The 15,484-nt window shown below is 33.2% G+C and overlaps 2 protein-coding genes across 3 annotated transcripts in view; one reads left to right on the forward strand and one right to left on the reverse strand.

Annotated features, from left to right (window-relative positions):
* Nucleotides 1-13,246, reverse strand: part of LOC149725665 (UDP-glucose 4-epimerase-like) — an 18,862-nt gene extending 5,616 nt beyond the window's left edge. The window contains exons 1-7 of one of the 2 annotated variants that reach the window (XM_089891260.1): nt 13,025-13,246; nt 2,944-3,096; nt 2,147-2,345; nt 1,655-1,732; nt 1,117-1,352; nt 642-794; nt 102-210 (exon numbers count right to left, since the gene is read on the reverse strand). In XM_089891260.1, the coding sequence (XP_089747386.1) occupies nt 102-210; nt 642-794; nt 1,117-1,352; nt 1,655-1,732; nt 2,147-2,345; nt 2,944-3,096; nt 13,025-13,141 (1,045 nt within the window). In that variant the 5' untranslated portion in view covers nt 13,142-13,246. Of the gene's footprint in view, nt 1-101; nt 211-641; nt 795-1,116; nt 1,353-1,654; nt 1,733-2,146; nt 2,346-2,943; nt 3,097-4,447; nt 4,712-13,024 lie in introns of those variants that run through there. The other variant, XM_089891261.1, reaches the window with a different exon arrangement.
* Nucleotides 5,388-10,632, forward strand: LOC149725667 (sugar transporter SWEET1-like). The gene is made up of 6 exons (XM_089891270.1): nt 5,388-5,530; nt 6,212-6,289; nt 6,872-6,995; nt 7,515-7,676; nt 7,868-7,987; nt 8,388-10,632. The coding sequence occupies exons 1-6, from the start codon at nt 5,457-5,459 to the stop codon at nt 8,496-8,498; spliced, it is 669 nt and encodes a 222-aa protein (XP_089747396.1). The 5' UTR covers nt 5,388-5,456; the 3' UTR covers nt 8,499-10,632.
* Nucleotides 13,247-15,484: the final 2,238 nt, after the last annotated feature.

The following is a 15,484-nucleotide window of genomic DNA, read 5'->3' on the forward strand; positions in this document are numbered from 1 at the left end:
GGTGTATTCATACACCTCATGCTCACTGTTCAGTTATAACATGAGTGTCTTCTTATACACCAAACACACATGGTATACATTTTAAATGCAGTTTTACATACCTGGTCGCCTAGGTGCAAACTTATATGGAACTTTTTTGCCAGAAGCTTTTTCAAAAGCTGCAACAGCTTCAAGCACAGAATAACCAGTTCCTGTGCCAAGGTTAAAAGCCTATGGAATATACAAGATGAATGAATGAATGTAACTTTCTTTATCCTCGCGTGGCCGGAAAGAACAGTCGTTATAACATGGTCGTGCCAGCTTCGAGTTACCATGTATGTTACTTTGTAAGTGATTATATTTTTTTGCGGAGGGGTGTTATTTTTTATGTGTTGCTTATAATTTGGAAAACCCATTAGTGACCACTGGGTTGGAGCAATTGCCGTTAAGTGCCTTGTCCAAGGACACATACGCTCACAATGGTAGCAGCGACGAGCCTTGAACCCATTACCTCTGGCTTAGAGGCAGGAGCGCTAACCAACTGTGCTACAAACTCTCCAATATCGTAAACTTTTTAAAATGAAGTATATATACATATATATATATATATATATATACACATAAATTGAATAAGTGCATGTACAAATTTAACATTACATTACCTGGCATCCATCAGTTTGGTCCATTTTATTCAGCGCAGCAATGTGTCCTTTAGCCAAGTCAACCACGTGAATGAAATCTCGCACACCAGTGCCATCGTGTGTTTCGTAATCGTTGCCGTAAACGTTAAGGTACGGAAGGCGTCCTATAGCCACCTGAGTGAAAAATGAATGTAAGTAACTTTATACTCGTGTGGTGGAGTAATGACAGTGGTTATATAACACGGGTGTTTTGTTTCATACATCTCGTGTCAGCTTACGAGTTACCAAGTATGTTACTTTGTAGATATATATATAATTGATTTTTTAATAACTTTTGGAACGCGACTGTGGAAATGAGAGTGGCAACCATTGAGAAGTCACACGGGTCCCAAAATACTCGAAAAAAAAATTAACAAATGTAAAAAATATATATATATATATATATATATATATATACTCAATTTAAAATTAAAAGAAAATTTCAATAAAAAATTACCTGTGAAACATATGGCATTAAGTTATTCGGTATTCCTTGTGGGTCTTCCCCTATTAACCCCGTGATGTGGGACCCCACTGGGTTAAAATATCGCAACAAAGCAATATGCCACCCCGTTTCTGCTTTTGCCAAATCCCGGAAAATTTCTTCGATGAAAAATTTCGTTTTCCCGTACGGGTTTGTGAGACCTTTTCCAACTTGATGATTTTCGTCAACTGGGAGTTTTTGTGGGGGCCCTGTGGGTTGAAAATTAGTAAAAATTTATTTCTAAGAATGTTTTTAAACCAAAGGCAGACATTCAATACACAAATTTAAGGCGAAAATAAGAAAATTACAAAAAAAAAATTATAAATTAACAACTTAAAATAAAATATTAACAAAAAAAAACAGAAAAAAAAACAAAAAAAAACTGGTAATTCTAAATCTTAACAATACCAACATTGGCAAAGCCATAAATTCACAGCAAAAAAAATTTTTTTTTTTTTTTAAAACAGCTAAAAAAGAATGTTAGCCTAAAGTATGACTACTTGGTACTTACCATATACAGTAGCGGAGCTGCTGAAGACGACCCTGGTGACTCCGTATTCCTTCATGCACTCTATCAAGTTGATGGTGGCTGGGGATAAAAGTATAATCTTATGATATTTATACTTACATATAGTTAAATGGGATAAGATGGGACAACTTTAGAACACAATATCTAAATATCCTGATCGTGTTTTAAACATTTAACAACGTTCTATGGGAGTTGTGAGGATACAGTTTTAAAATTCTTTGAATGTTCTTTGTTTACTACTAAATGGAACAAAAAATAGAATGAAAAGGTTTCCCATTCACTTTTATATATATATATATATATATATTATATAATATATAAATAATTGAATGAAATTTATTTCCTCTCTTCGGTCACAATAACGTAAAAACAAGAGAGTTTACAAAAGCGAGCAGTAACAAAATAATACTAGTTAAGAAAACCAAACTATTCCAAATCTGCCAACTTCCCAAACAAAATTCTGAATTCCCTTACCTCCCAAGTTGACATCATAATACTCCATTGGTTTTTGAATTGATTCAGTCACCGATTTTAGGCCAGCAAAATGAATAGCGGCAAAAAACTTGTACTTTTGGAAAAGGCTCTCAAGTTTTTCTTTATCCAGTAAATCATACTCATAAAACAAAACATCTTTGCCAGTAATTTGCTTAATGCGTTTGATGCTTTCTGGCAACTGCAGAAAAAAATTGTGTTTTTTATAAAATAATTAAAAATTAATGGCCCATTTGTCTGCTAGGTGTAGCGACCACGCTTATTTTCTTCCAATTAAATGTAAATATGTTTTTAACTGAAAGCTTGTTTTAACAACTGTTGTTTTATCGATATATTCCGTCTTTTCGCTTAAAATATTTTTATGAATGTTTAATTCACTTAATGTTTTCTGGCAACTGCAGATAAAAATTGGGGTTTTAAAAAGTGCAAAAAAATGCACTAAAGCATTTTCCTCATTTGGAATTGTATTGAATAAATAAATGAAGTTTTTATTCCGAAACTAATGATGCTTAATGCTTTTGATGCTCTTTGGCATTTGAACATGAAAGATGTGGTTTTCAAAAACAAAAGAAATACACTATGGCTTATTACTTTCTCTGTGGTTTCGTTTTAAACAATAAACAATAGTCTATGGGAGTCGTGAGGATACGGTTTTAAAATTCTATGAATGTTCTTTGTTTACTACCAAATGGGACAAGAAAACATAAAAAAATTAAAAAGTTTCCCATATCCCATTTTCCCCACCCTGTCCCATCTTCCCCCATATTTTAATTTCTTACCCGCTGGTCTTTTCCTTTTGTAGCATTGCAGCAGTTATCAGCCACAACAGGTGTATAGCCTTCTTGTATCAGCTCTACAACTGTATGGCTGCCTATATAACCAGCTCCACCAGTAACCAGTACATACTTTTCATTAGAAGAAGGCATTTGGGTCTAAAAAAACGAAAAATATTATTTTATCAATTCTTGCATGGCAGGGCAACAACAGTCGTTATAACACGAGTTTCTTATTTCGTTGTGTATTTACGCACACTTTTGTTTCTATTGGAAGTTTAACTTGATAATAATTAAAATAAATGGCTCGTTTGTCTGCTAGGTGCAGCGACCACGCTTATTTTCTTCAGATTAAGTTTAAATATATTTTTAACTGTAAGCGTGTTTTATCAACTGTTGTTTTGTCGCTATATCCTGTCTTTTCGTTTAAAGTATTCCAAATCTTCCCTACCGCAATTGAACAGACAAATAAAGTTATTATTGTAATTTGTTTACACATATAATTACGCAATAAAGTATAGATAACTTGCGGGCATTTTTTTTTAAATTTAGACAACTTATTCGGAGCACCAATGGTTAGCCTTGAACCTTGTGCCCACAGTTTCCACCAAACCGCAATAAATTCGAAACGAATGTATGTATAGCCTTAGGCAAATATGAAAACATGATTCAAAATTAGACATTATTTGAATAGGCCTACTAAATTTCATAGCAGGCTAGTCATATTTTCTAAACTGAACAGTTTCAGGCATTTAAGTTGATTAGGCTGACCCAAATAAATAGAACAGAGAAAAATTTTTAGTTCTAAAAATTCAAAAATTTAAAATTGTGTTATATGCACAAACGTAGTAGACAAAACATATATTCTAATAAATAAATTGTTTATTTATGTAAAGTTACAGCAGTTTTAGAATGACATTTTATCTGACACCAACAGAATAAAATTAGTGCGTATAACGATTTTAGGTTATTGTATAATTTTTTTCTAAAGTTTTTAACTTGTTAGACTAGCTTTTATAAAGGATTTATGAGTAAATAAAAAAGTGTATACGTTGTGTTTTTGTGTATATACTAGAACGAAAAAATGGCCTGCATAAAGAATTAATCTACACTGAAATTTTCTGTTGATGGTACTAGTGTGGTTGAATAATGCTATGATTTTTATGCACTTTTAAAGTTACATTTTAAAAACATTTCGAGATAAAAATTTAAACTAGTTGCCAGCGTCAGGAAAAAAGTTATCCCAATAAAAAAATCTTATAAATAGCAACATTAAAACTCTATATTAGACATTAAATAACATACAAAAGCAATTCTTCTTGTTTAAAACTAAGAAAAAAAAAACATTTACAGCAGTAAGCATTAAATAAGCTTAAACTGAAACATTATAATCCGCTAAAATAGGACTTGAAAACAGTGTTTTAACGATAAAGCAAGTTACATTCATTCATTTACGTTTCGTATTTTGATTTTTCTAAACATTATATACGTAATTCAAGGAAAAACTAACCTTTTTAAGTTGTCAGCGCGATCAAAAATTAAAGAGGAACTCGTCTGCTGTCGTAATTTAGTTGCAGAATGTTTGCTAGCGTAATAAGAAACCTAATTCATAGCGATATACGACGTCTTATTACAGGAAATATGAATAGGCGCTTATACGTGGATACACAACACGTATACTAGATTTCTGCATGACTGCGTGTACGCACATGTGTATATAGAAGACAGGCAATTTAACAACATCAGAAAGTATGCTAATGTCATATAATAACAAATTAACAATGGGAATTCGATGTTTCATGTTACTACAAGAACAAAATTTAAACTAAAAGTATAATGCATAAGGAAAAACTGTTGTGAAAGAATGATGTATAGGGTCCTTCGTGTGTTCTGAATGACAATAAATTACCCTCAAACCTAAATAAATAATTTTGGTTTAAATTTACTAGTATTTTTTAGTGTTTTAACACTTTTCAGTGCTAGAAATTCAAGTTTTATTTGAGTTTAGTAAGTTACATACAAGGGGATTTTATTGCGTTTTAAATTTGATGACGTCAGCTAGGTATTTAAATTTTGGAATTTACAAAATTGGTGTTCGTGCTAATTTATTTAAGTTTTTCATCATTTTTATTCTGAATACTTAAATAAAACTACAACAGGGGTAGTGTAAAAAAAAAAGCGTTTTAATTTTCTCCACATAATAGTAGTCGTTTTTTGTAGTATAGTTAGCATTTAGTAGGCTAATTGCTTGTTTGGTGCTAGTGAAGAATCTTCCCCCCCCCCTTATTTGCTAACCACTACCCCCTAACCATCAACACCTAACCCCTTCACCTAGGGGTTAGGGGTTAGCAAATAAGGTAGGGGGGGGAAGATTCTTCACTAGCACCGCTTATTTTAGTGGCATGGTATCATCACATATGCAGTGTATTTAAATCAGATTGAAAATTATACACTTCCAATAACACTATATATAACCTATTTCTTTAAGGTGTTATTAGGGGTTAAATTAGGGGTTTTAGATGGATTGGGGGGTAGTTGAAATTGTTTCGTTCGTTGCAACTGTTACAAATGTACTTTTGTTTTTAAGTGGGATGTAAGTAGCCTTGTTCTTTAAATTTTAATGCTCGTTGCTACCATTGTGGGCATATGTGTCCTTGGGCAAGACACTTAACGGCAATCCAGTCTGCAAAGTATGGCAGTTCCTGACGAGATCTCGCGCGTGCAAGACGGTTATTTTTCGCGTTCCCGCGTGCTATCATTAAAAATCTGCGTGCAAAGCATGTACATTTTCAAGCCACGTTAGGAAATCTTACTTAATTTAATACGTATTTTTTTCTTGGTTTAATTAATTGGCGTGCGTAGGACAAATTGTGGCGTGCATAACCGAAAGTCTGTAAAAAAATCGCGCGTGCACCTGCCATACTTTGCAGTCTGGACGGCAATTGCTCCAATCCAGTGGTCACTAAAGGGTTGTTTAACACATAAAAAAAATAAAAAATTAATCACCCTCAAAATAACATACATTGTAACTCGTAAGCTGGCACGAGGTGTATGAAACAGAACACCCGTGTTATAACGATTGTCGTTTCCAGCCACGCGAAGATAAAGTAAGTTACATTCATTCGTTCATTTTAAGTAAATTTCAAGAAAGTATCTTGAACATTGAACTGTTTTTGACTTGTTGTTGTTTTGTCGCTATATCCTGTCTTTTGTCCAAAATATTTTTAATTCTTCTTATTCCCAAAATAGTTTGAACAATTTGTTTTATTTTTAGCCAGATTATCAGCAAAATTTACACCAGAGGAAGTTCGCAGGGTTTTTCTGTTCTACCTTTTATTGTTTGTTTTGTAAGGTGGGTACATATTTTATTTGTTTTTGTAACTCTCAGTGAGCATGAGGTGTATGAACACACCATGTGTGTCTGGTATATAAGAAGACACCCATGTTATAACTCAACAGTGAGCATGAGGTGTATGAATACACCATGTGTGTCTGGTGTATAAGAAGACACCCATGTTATAACTCAACAGTGAACATGAGGTGTATGAATACACCATGTGTGTCTGGTGTATAAGAAGTCACTCATGTCCATGTTATAACTTAACATTAAGCATGAAAGTATGAATTTTTATTTATAGTAGGGTGGGGGGAGATGGGAAACTTTATTGTCTATTGTCTCGTCCCATTTGGTAGCAAACAAAGGACATTCAAATAATTATAAAACCGTATCCTCACAACTCCCATAGACCGTTGTTAACTGTTTAAAATATCATTAAGAAATTAGGATATTATGTTCTAAAGGTGTTCCATCTTCCCCCACCTTACTTTTACCACCAGGCACCAAATGAGATGAGAAAATAAAATAAAAAGGTGTCCCGTCTTCCCCCACCCTACTATATATATATAATTTTACATAAAAATCTTATTTAAACAGTTCTACACTATGGACAAAGTATGGTCTCCTATCAGAAGACTCAATTATGATTTTAGTCAATTTTATCGGCGTGGTTATAGAGGGTTTTTACACTGCTGTGTTTTATCTTAACACAAAACAAAAGGTAAATTTTGTATGACTGGGCAGTGAGCATGAGGTATGTTAGTTACCCCATTTGTTGAATAACTTACTTTATCCTCACGTGGTCAAAAAAGGATAGTCGTTATAACACGGGTGTTCTGTTTCATACACCTCGTGCCCGCTTACGAGTTGCGTATGTAACTTTGTGAATAAATGAATGTAACTTTATCCTCGCATGTCCAGAAAACGACCTTTGTTTTCACCCATGTTATAACGATTGCTTTTTAAAACTCTTAGTGAGCATGAGGTGTATGAATACACCATGTGTGTCTGGTGTATAAGAAGACATTCATGTTATAACTCAACAGTGAGCATGAGGTGTGTGAATACACCATGTGTGTCTGGTGTATAAGAAGACACCCATGTAATAACTTGACAGTGAGCATGAAGTGTATGAATACATCATGTGTAACCAGTGTACAAAATATTTAAAACTTGTGCTAAAACCTGACAGTGAGCATGAGGTATACAATAAAAACACCCCCACTCTTTAATTTTTCAGCAAAAAAAGCTACAAATGACGATTTTTAGCCTTCTGGCTTTTATGTTTGCCGTTCTGATCTACACGAAGTATTTCGTAAACCAGGATTTGGCCCTAAAACACCATGGGTTTATATGTGCTGCTTTTAATATCATTAACTATGCTGCCCCTTTGAGTTCTGCTGTAAGTATTTGAATGTGTTTTTGATATTGTGTATTTTTATGATATATACAGTTTGGTGGGGGAAGATGGGACACCTAAATCACCTAATATCCAAGGTGTCCCGTCTTCCCCACCCTACTATATTACTATGTATGTTTAAGTGTGTATTTTTAAGTATATTTTAACACAATAAGTTTTTTCCTTATTTTCAGGCAGTTGTTATTCGTAAAAAATCAACAGAAAATTTGTCGCTATTGTTGTCTGTTGTTTATTTTTTGGTTTCGGTAGAATGGTTTTTCTATGGATATCTGCACCAAGATAATTTTATTATGGTAAGTTTTTTTATTTTTTCGTTATTTTTATATTTTGGATGAAAAATTGAATGACTTATCCATGGTTGCCACTCCCATGCCCACAGTCGAGTTGCTGAAGCTATTGCAGTGTGTGGATAAGCAGACATGATTTTTGGTTGGTTTGGTCATTTATATTCTCGTGGGTGGGAACTTGAGTGACTTATCCATGGTTGCCACTCCCATGCCCACAGTCAAGCTGCTGAAGCTATTGCAGTATGTGTGGGAACTTGAGTGACTTTTTTATAGTTACCACGTTCATGCAAAACCCACTTTTTCAGTTTTTTTTTAATTAAAAAAAAACTTTCTTCAGTTTTTTTTTTTTTTTTTTTTAAAAAACATTTTTTTTCAGTTTTTTTAAGACACCCCTGTTCTTTTTTAGATTCCAAACACTCTTGGCATCTTGTTCTGTTCATTCCAATTGAGTTTGTTTGTGTTCTACCCTTCGAAACGTACAATATCAGACCACAAACCAGACATTGTAACATTTTAATAAAATTTCTGTTTTTTCCTATTTATTAAAAAACTATTCAAGATTTGGTACTTTTATGTTTTTCCATAAAAAATATTTTTTGGGTGAAAAATACAGGGTAGACAGTTTTAGTTTGTTTATTTTAATTGTGGGGTAAATAAATAATTCTTGAAAACTTTCTATGTATATATAGTACTGCGTAATAAGATGGAACACCTTTAGCACATAATATTCAAATATCCTGATCTTGTTTTAAACAATTACCAATGGTCTATGGGAGTCGTGCGTATATGATTTTATACTTTTTTGAATGTTCTTTATTGACTACAAAATGGACGAGAAAATAGAATGAAAAAGTGTTTTATATTCCCAATTATATAAGATATATAAACATTTTTTGGCGGTATTTTCTCTTCCCATTTAGTAGTAAATAAAAAACATTCAAAGAATTATAAAACAGTATCCTCACGACTCCCATAGACCGTTGTTAATTGTTTAAAACACAATCAGGATATTTACATATTAAGTGCTATAGGTGTCCCATCTTCCCCCACCCTACTATATTTATTTTGCTTACTTATTTAGGCAAAATTTTTATCTCATTTAAAAAATTTCATTCCAATATTGAATAGAAATTTTAAATTATTTTTTCCAGTGTTTTTTTTTTTTTTACCGCAATGCAATAAAGAAGTGCATAACATTACATGATAGAAGCAGTAGACATTTTTCAATTTTTAAGCAGTTTTCTTAGGTGCCTTCAAAAAATGCAAATTAAGAATATTTTTCTGTTCTATTTTAAGATAATAATATTACTTTTGACGTTTTTGATAAGTTAGCAGGTGACATTTTACATTTTTTTAAGCAGTTTTCTTAGGTGCCTTCCAAAAATGCAAAATGAGAATATTTTTCTGTTCCGTTTTAAGATAATTTTATTTACTTTTGGCGTTTTTGATAAGTTAGCAGGTGACAATTTGCAATTTTTTAAGCAGTTTACTTGTGTGCCTTTAAAAAATGCTACGCATGTAATATATATATACTAGGGTGGGGGAAGATGGGACACCTTTTCTTTCTATTTTTCGCACTATTTGGTAGTAAACAAAGAACATTTAAAGAATCATGAAACCGTATCCTCACGACTCCCATAGACCGTTGTTAATTGTTTAAAACACGATCAAGATATTTGGATATTACATGCTTAAGGTGTCCCATCTTCCCCCACCCTACTATATATAAGAATATTTTTCTGTGCCATTTTAAGATAATTTTTCTTCTCTTGCCGTTTTTGATGCTAGAATATTTATTTATTACTTTATGCAGCTAAAAAATATCCAAAGTAAAACTTTATAGATTATTTTCTGCAAATTTTATTTAAAAAAGTACAAAAACTTTTGCTTTGGCCAGTGTTATTATAATTAAAACAAGAATTTTGATCGTGTTTTTTATGTGTTACGGACCAAAACGTTTTTTTTTAAATTTTATAGTGGTATAGTAGGGCGGGGAAGATGGGACGCCTTTTCATTCCGTTTTCCCGTCCCATTTGGTAGTTAACAAAAAAACATTCAAAGAATTATAAAACCGTATCCTCACGACTCCCATAGACCGTTGTTAATTGTTTAAAACACGATCAAGATATTTGTATATCATTCTAAAGGTGTCCCATCTTCCCCCACCCTATTATATATTACAGAATACACCAAACACTAAAACATTATTTGAAAATGTAAATTGCGTTTCAAAATTTTTAATATTTAGGTTTTATATTTAATAATGTTAACCATTCGCTGTATTTATTCTGCTTTGCTTAAATATGCGCTGTAAAACAAAGTTTGGAATTTTTCGGTGATTTTGTGCAGCTATTATTGTGAAACTTACGAAGGCTGTATTTATTGGTATAGTAGGGTGGGGGAGGATGGGACACCTTTAGCACATAATATCAAAATATCCTGATCGTGTTTTAAACAATTAACAACGGTCTATCGAAGTCGTGAGGATATAGTTTCGTAATTATTTGAATGTTCTTTGTTTACTACTAAATGGGTCAAAAAAATCGAGTTAAAAGGTGTCCCATCTTCCCCCAAACTACTGTATAACTTTCACTGTAAACTGACAAAAAACGCGTTGCAGTGTCTTTCAATACAGAAATTTAAGGTGCTTAGTTTTGAATGAGTAAAACCGGCGACGTGGCGGAGTGGTTAGCGCACCTGCCTGTAACCATTAGGTAATGGGTTCAAGGGTCGTCGCTGCTACCTTTGTGGGCGTATGTGTTCTTGGGCAAGACATTTAACGACAATTGCTCCAACCCAGTGGTCACTAATGGGTTGTCCAACTTATCAGCCATATATAAAAAAAAATGAAAAAATCCCAAAAAAATAATCACCTACAAAGTAACATACATGGTAACTTAGTTAGTAACTTACTTTATCCTCGCGTGGCCGGAAAACGACAGTCGTTATAACACAGGTGTTTTGTTTCATACACCTCGTGCCAGCTTACGAGTTGCCATGTATGTTACTTTATTGGAGAGCGACAATACAACAATTGGTAAAACACGCTTACAGTTAAAAACATATACATTTAAAGAAAGTAAGCGTGGTCTATTGGCATACACGTATACCTACATGATTATACTTGTGTGCAATTTAACTCGTATAAACTTATTTTGTGTGAGTAATTTTTAAGGTAAAAATTTCACTTGTGTATATGCACAATGTCACGTAAAGCGATTTTTTTAAATTTAAAAATCGTGGTTTAATTAGAGTGACAAGCGTGAAAGTTTCGTTACTCAAATAAAAACTACCCTAAACCCGTTCGAAATAAATTCTATAAGCCCAAGTAAGACACTAGAAACGATAAATTACAAACAGAAATTCTTTTAGGCCTTGAGGCAGATGAAACTAGATGCACAGGTTCGCTTACTTTAACGAATCAAGTATATGTTCTTAATAAATTGCCAGGCTAACACCCAAATTCACAAAAACCGGTTAGCCGACTCTACTTTTCCAAGCTACGCAAATGAGCATAATGAATGATATAGTAGTTCGGGGAAAATGGGACACCTTTTTATTCTATTTTTTCGTCCTAGTTGGTAGTAAACAAAGTACATTAAAAGAATTATAAAACCGTATCCTTACGATTCCCATAGACCGTTGTTAATTGTTTAAAATACAATCAGGATATTTAGATATTATGTGCTAAAGGTGTCCCATCTTACCCCACTTTAGACTCTATGATTGTTGTAGACCAATCTTTCCGCAGGAACTTGTATATATAGTAGAGCGGAAGACTAAGTATTCTGATCTCGTGAAAACAATTAACAACGGTTTATGGGGGTCGTGAGGATAAGAATTTGTAATTCTACGAATGTTCTTTGTTTACTACCAAATAAAACGAGAAAATGAAATGAATAGGCCTAATCGTCCCATCTTTCCTAGTATAGTAAAATTGAAAAAGTTGGGACACTTATGCACATTTTGCCAAATATTTCCAAAATCAATTCTTGGCGGTTTTTGGGTGATACCGAATTAGTACTATCATTCCTTTATTAATTGACAACAGTTTAAAACACACGAGGGACACATTCCCACCTTTAACACACAATATCCAAATATCCTGATCGTGTTTTAAACAATTAACATCGGTTTATAACTCTATATGGAAGTCGTGAGGATACGGTTTCATAACTTTTCGAATGTTTTTTGCTTGCTACCAAATGGGACGAGAAAATAGAATGAAAATGTGTCCCATATTCCCCCACCCTACTATGTAACCTATACGTGCTCTAGTTTGTGAAACACAGCTCTATCCATGCAACGCTATACACAGCACCTTAATTTTTTAAACTAATTTAAATAATAAGGTTTAATACTACACTTGTTCCAAGCTATAGTGACCACTGATGGGTTGTCCAAATCAGAGCCATAGAAATACCGAGTAGTCCAACCCATTGTTACGTAAAACACAAATTGAACGGCAATTTGGGTCCAAAATAACACAGTAGGTATAGGGAAAATGTATGTTTTTCAGTAAATTACAGAAAAACTTGGGCCAAAAACAAATTTAAAGGTTGAAAAATGTAAAAAACTTGTGTTATTTGTTTTCTGTGTCAAAAAAAGTCAAAAATTAGAATTAGAAGCGGTTGATTTGCGACATTTTAGTCATTTAATGCGGCTAAATTTATACATTTTTTCTAAAAAATGTTTGGTAAGGTAAATAGAAGCTGTTTTACGCCTTCCCACAATAGGAAAACACAAACAAAACTTAACAAGTTCGTTTAAACCCATTGTCAAAGTCACCACTTTTGCTCCATTTTGGACACACAAAGACGGCAGTTGGACTACTCGGTGTTTATACGACTCTGGTCCAAATTATCAGCCATACATAAAAAATTATAAAAAAAATCCACAAAAAATAAAAATAATTACCTACAAAGTATCATACATGGTAACTCGTAAGCTGGCACGAGGTGTGTGAAACAGAACACCCGTGTTATAACGATTGTCGTTTTCCAGCCATGCGAGGACAAAGCAAGTTACATCATACATACTAACCTTTTGGAAAGAGCCACGTTTTGCTGTTCTGCCATATTTTGGAGTCTTATTACAAGCGTCTAATTTCTCATCTACAAAATTTGTGACGTTCCGTTGTCGGGAGTTAGGATATTCCATGTTAGCGTACAGACAGTTGTTTCTACTTTTTGATTTGAATCAAAGATAAACAAAAAACAAACGTAATTTTTTTTAACTTCTTCTAATACCTAAACAAAGATTATAATAATATAAGACTACGGGGGAAGATGGGACAACTTTAGCACATAATTTTCAAATATCCTGATGGTATTTTAAACAATTAACAACGGTCTATGGAAGTCGCAAGGATATAGTTTTATGTTTCTTTAAATCTTGTTTGTTTTTTAGCAAATTAGAAGGGAAAATAGATTAAAAAGGTGTCTCATCTTCCCTCACCCCACTATAATATTAAAAATGAACAAAAAAAAATATTGTAAATAACAAACTACAGGCTATACCAGTTCTAAGTATAAAAAAGGTACAGAAATGCGTTTTTAGGCAAAAAAGGGATATAAATGTAAAAAAAAACTAAAAAGGGATTAAAAATATGTTTTTATGTCGTATACACATGGTGTGTACAGATAAAACATGTTTGTGCTATCATGTTATAATAGGGTGGGGGAAGATAGGACACCTATTCATTTTTGCTCGTCCTATTCGGTAGTAAACAAAGAACATTCAAAGAATTATAAAACCGTAACCTCACGACTCCCATAGACCGTTGTTAATCGTTTAAAACACGATCCGAATATTTAGATATTATGGACTGAAACTATCCCATCTTATCATACTATATAGATTCTTATACTACCGATATAAATGACATATTAATACACCTTATGCCCACTGAGAACTTATATTCAAAAACCTCATACTTTCTCTGTCAAAAATTACATGGGTTTATCTTACAAACAAATGGTGTATTGATGCACATTCTCTATAGGCCGATTAACTGCTAAGCTACAGCTTGCCGAATTTTTGTACACTAGATCTTACTAGAAAAAAAATTGTTATACAGTAGGGTGGGAGAAGACGAGACACCTTTTACCTCTGTTTTCTCGCCCTGTTTAGTAGTAAACAAAGAACATTCAAGAAATTATAAAACTATATGCCTATGACTCCCATTGACCGTTAGTAATTGTTTAAAACACGATCAGGATATTTGGATATTATGTGCTAAAGATGTCCCATCTTCCCCCACCCTACTATACAATTGTCAGCACTTTTTAAATTCATTATTATTAACTTTCTTAAAACCTTAAATACAATCTGATAAATTCTACTGTACACCAGCAAGCTACAGTATAGAAATGCGAGAACGTGTTATCTAGAAATGCTTTTAAGCCTGGAGGCAAAATTGTGATAGTCTATTTAGACTAGCGCCGCAAAACACGTTGGTATTGTAAATAGCGATCACTTTTTGAGTTTTAAAACTAAATATTGCAGTCAGTTGTTTAAATTTGTATGCTGTGCAAAAAGTTGTCCGAACTGCCAGCTATAATTTTTGTTAAAAATGCTATCAACTCCAAAGTTGAAAATCGTGAACGGGCACGATAAGTATATAGTAGGGTGGGGGAATATGGGACACCTTTAGCACATAATATTTAAACGTCCTAATCGTGTTTTAAACAATTAAGAACGGTCTATGGAAGTCATACGGATACGGTTTATTATTTTTTTTAAATGTTCTTTGTTTACTACCAAATGGGACGAGAAAATAAAAGAAAAGGTGTCCCGTCTTTCCCCACCCTACTTTATATATATGCAAACGATATTCGTATTAAATTCAATTGAAAAAAATATGCGTGGTCGCTGCACCTAGCAGACAAACGATTCATTTATGTATTTATGAATGAATGTTAATGTAACTTGGGACACCTTTTCATTCTTTTTTTTTGTCCCATTTGGTTGTAAACAAAGAACATTAAAATAATTATAAAACCGTATCCTCAGGACTCCCATAGACCGTTGTAAAATGTGTGAAGTATTTTTGTCCGCTAGGTGTAGCGACCACGCTTATTTTCTTCCAATTAAATGTAAATATGTTTTTAACTGTAAACGTGTTTTAACAACTGTTGTTTTGTCGCTATATCCTGTCTTTTAGTTTAAAATATTGTAGGATGGGGGAAGATGGGACACTTTTTTATTCTATTTTCTCGTCCTATTTGGTAGTAAACAAAGAACATTCAAAGAATTATGAAACCGTACCCTCACGACTCCCATATTCTATTATTAATTGTTTAAAACACGATCAGGATATTTGGTTATTATGTGTAAAAGGTGTCCCATATTCCCCCACCCTACTATACCTAAATTGTAAATATGATTAACTGCTCGTACAGATATATCTCGGGCCCTACTCTATGATGATATGGTTAGGATTTGCGATTTTCCTTCTGGTTTATTTTGTTGTTTGCCTACCACCAGTAAAAAGGAAAACTG

Source organism: Ciona robusta, chromosome 13 (assembly GCF_009617815.1).
Source record: "Ciona robusta chromosome 13, ASM961781v2".
NCBI classification, from domain to species: domain Eukaryota; kingdom Metazoa; phylum Chordata; class Ascidiacea; order Phlebobranchia; family Cionidae; genus Ciona; species Ciona robusta.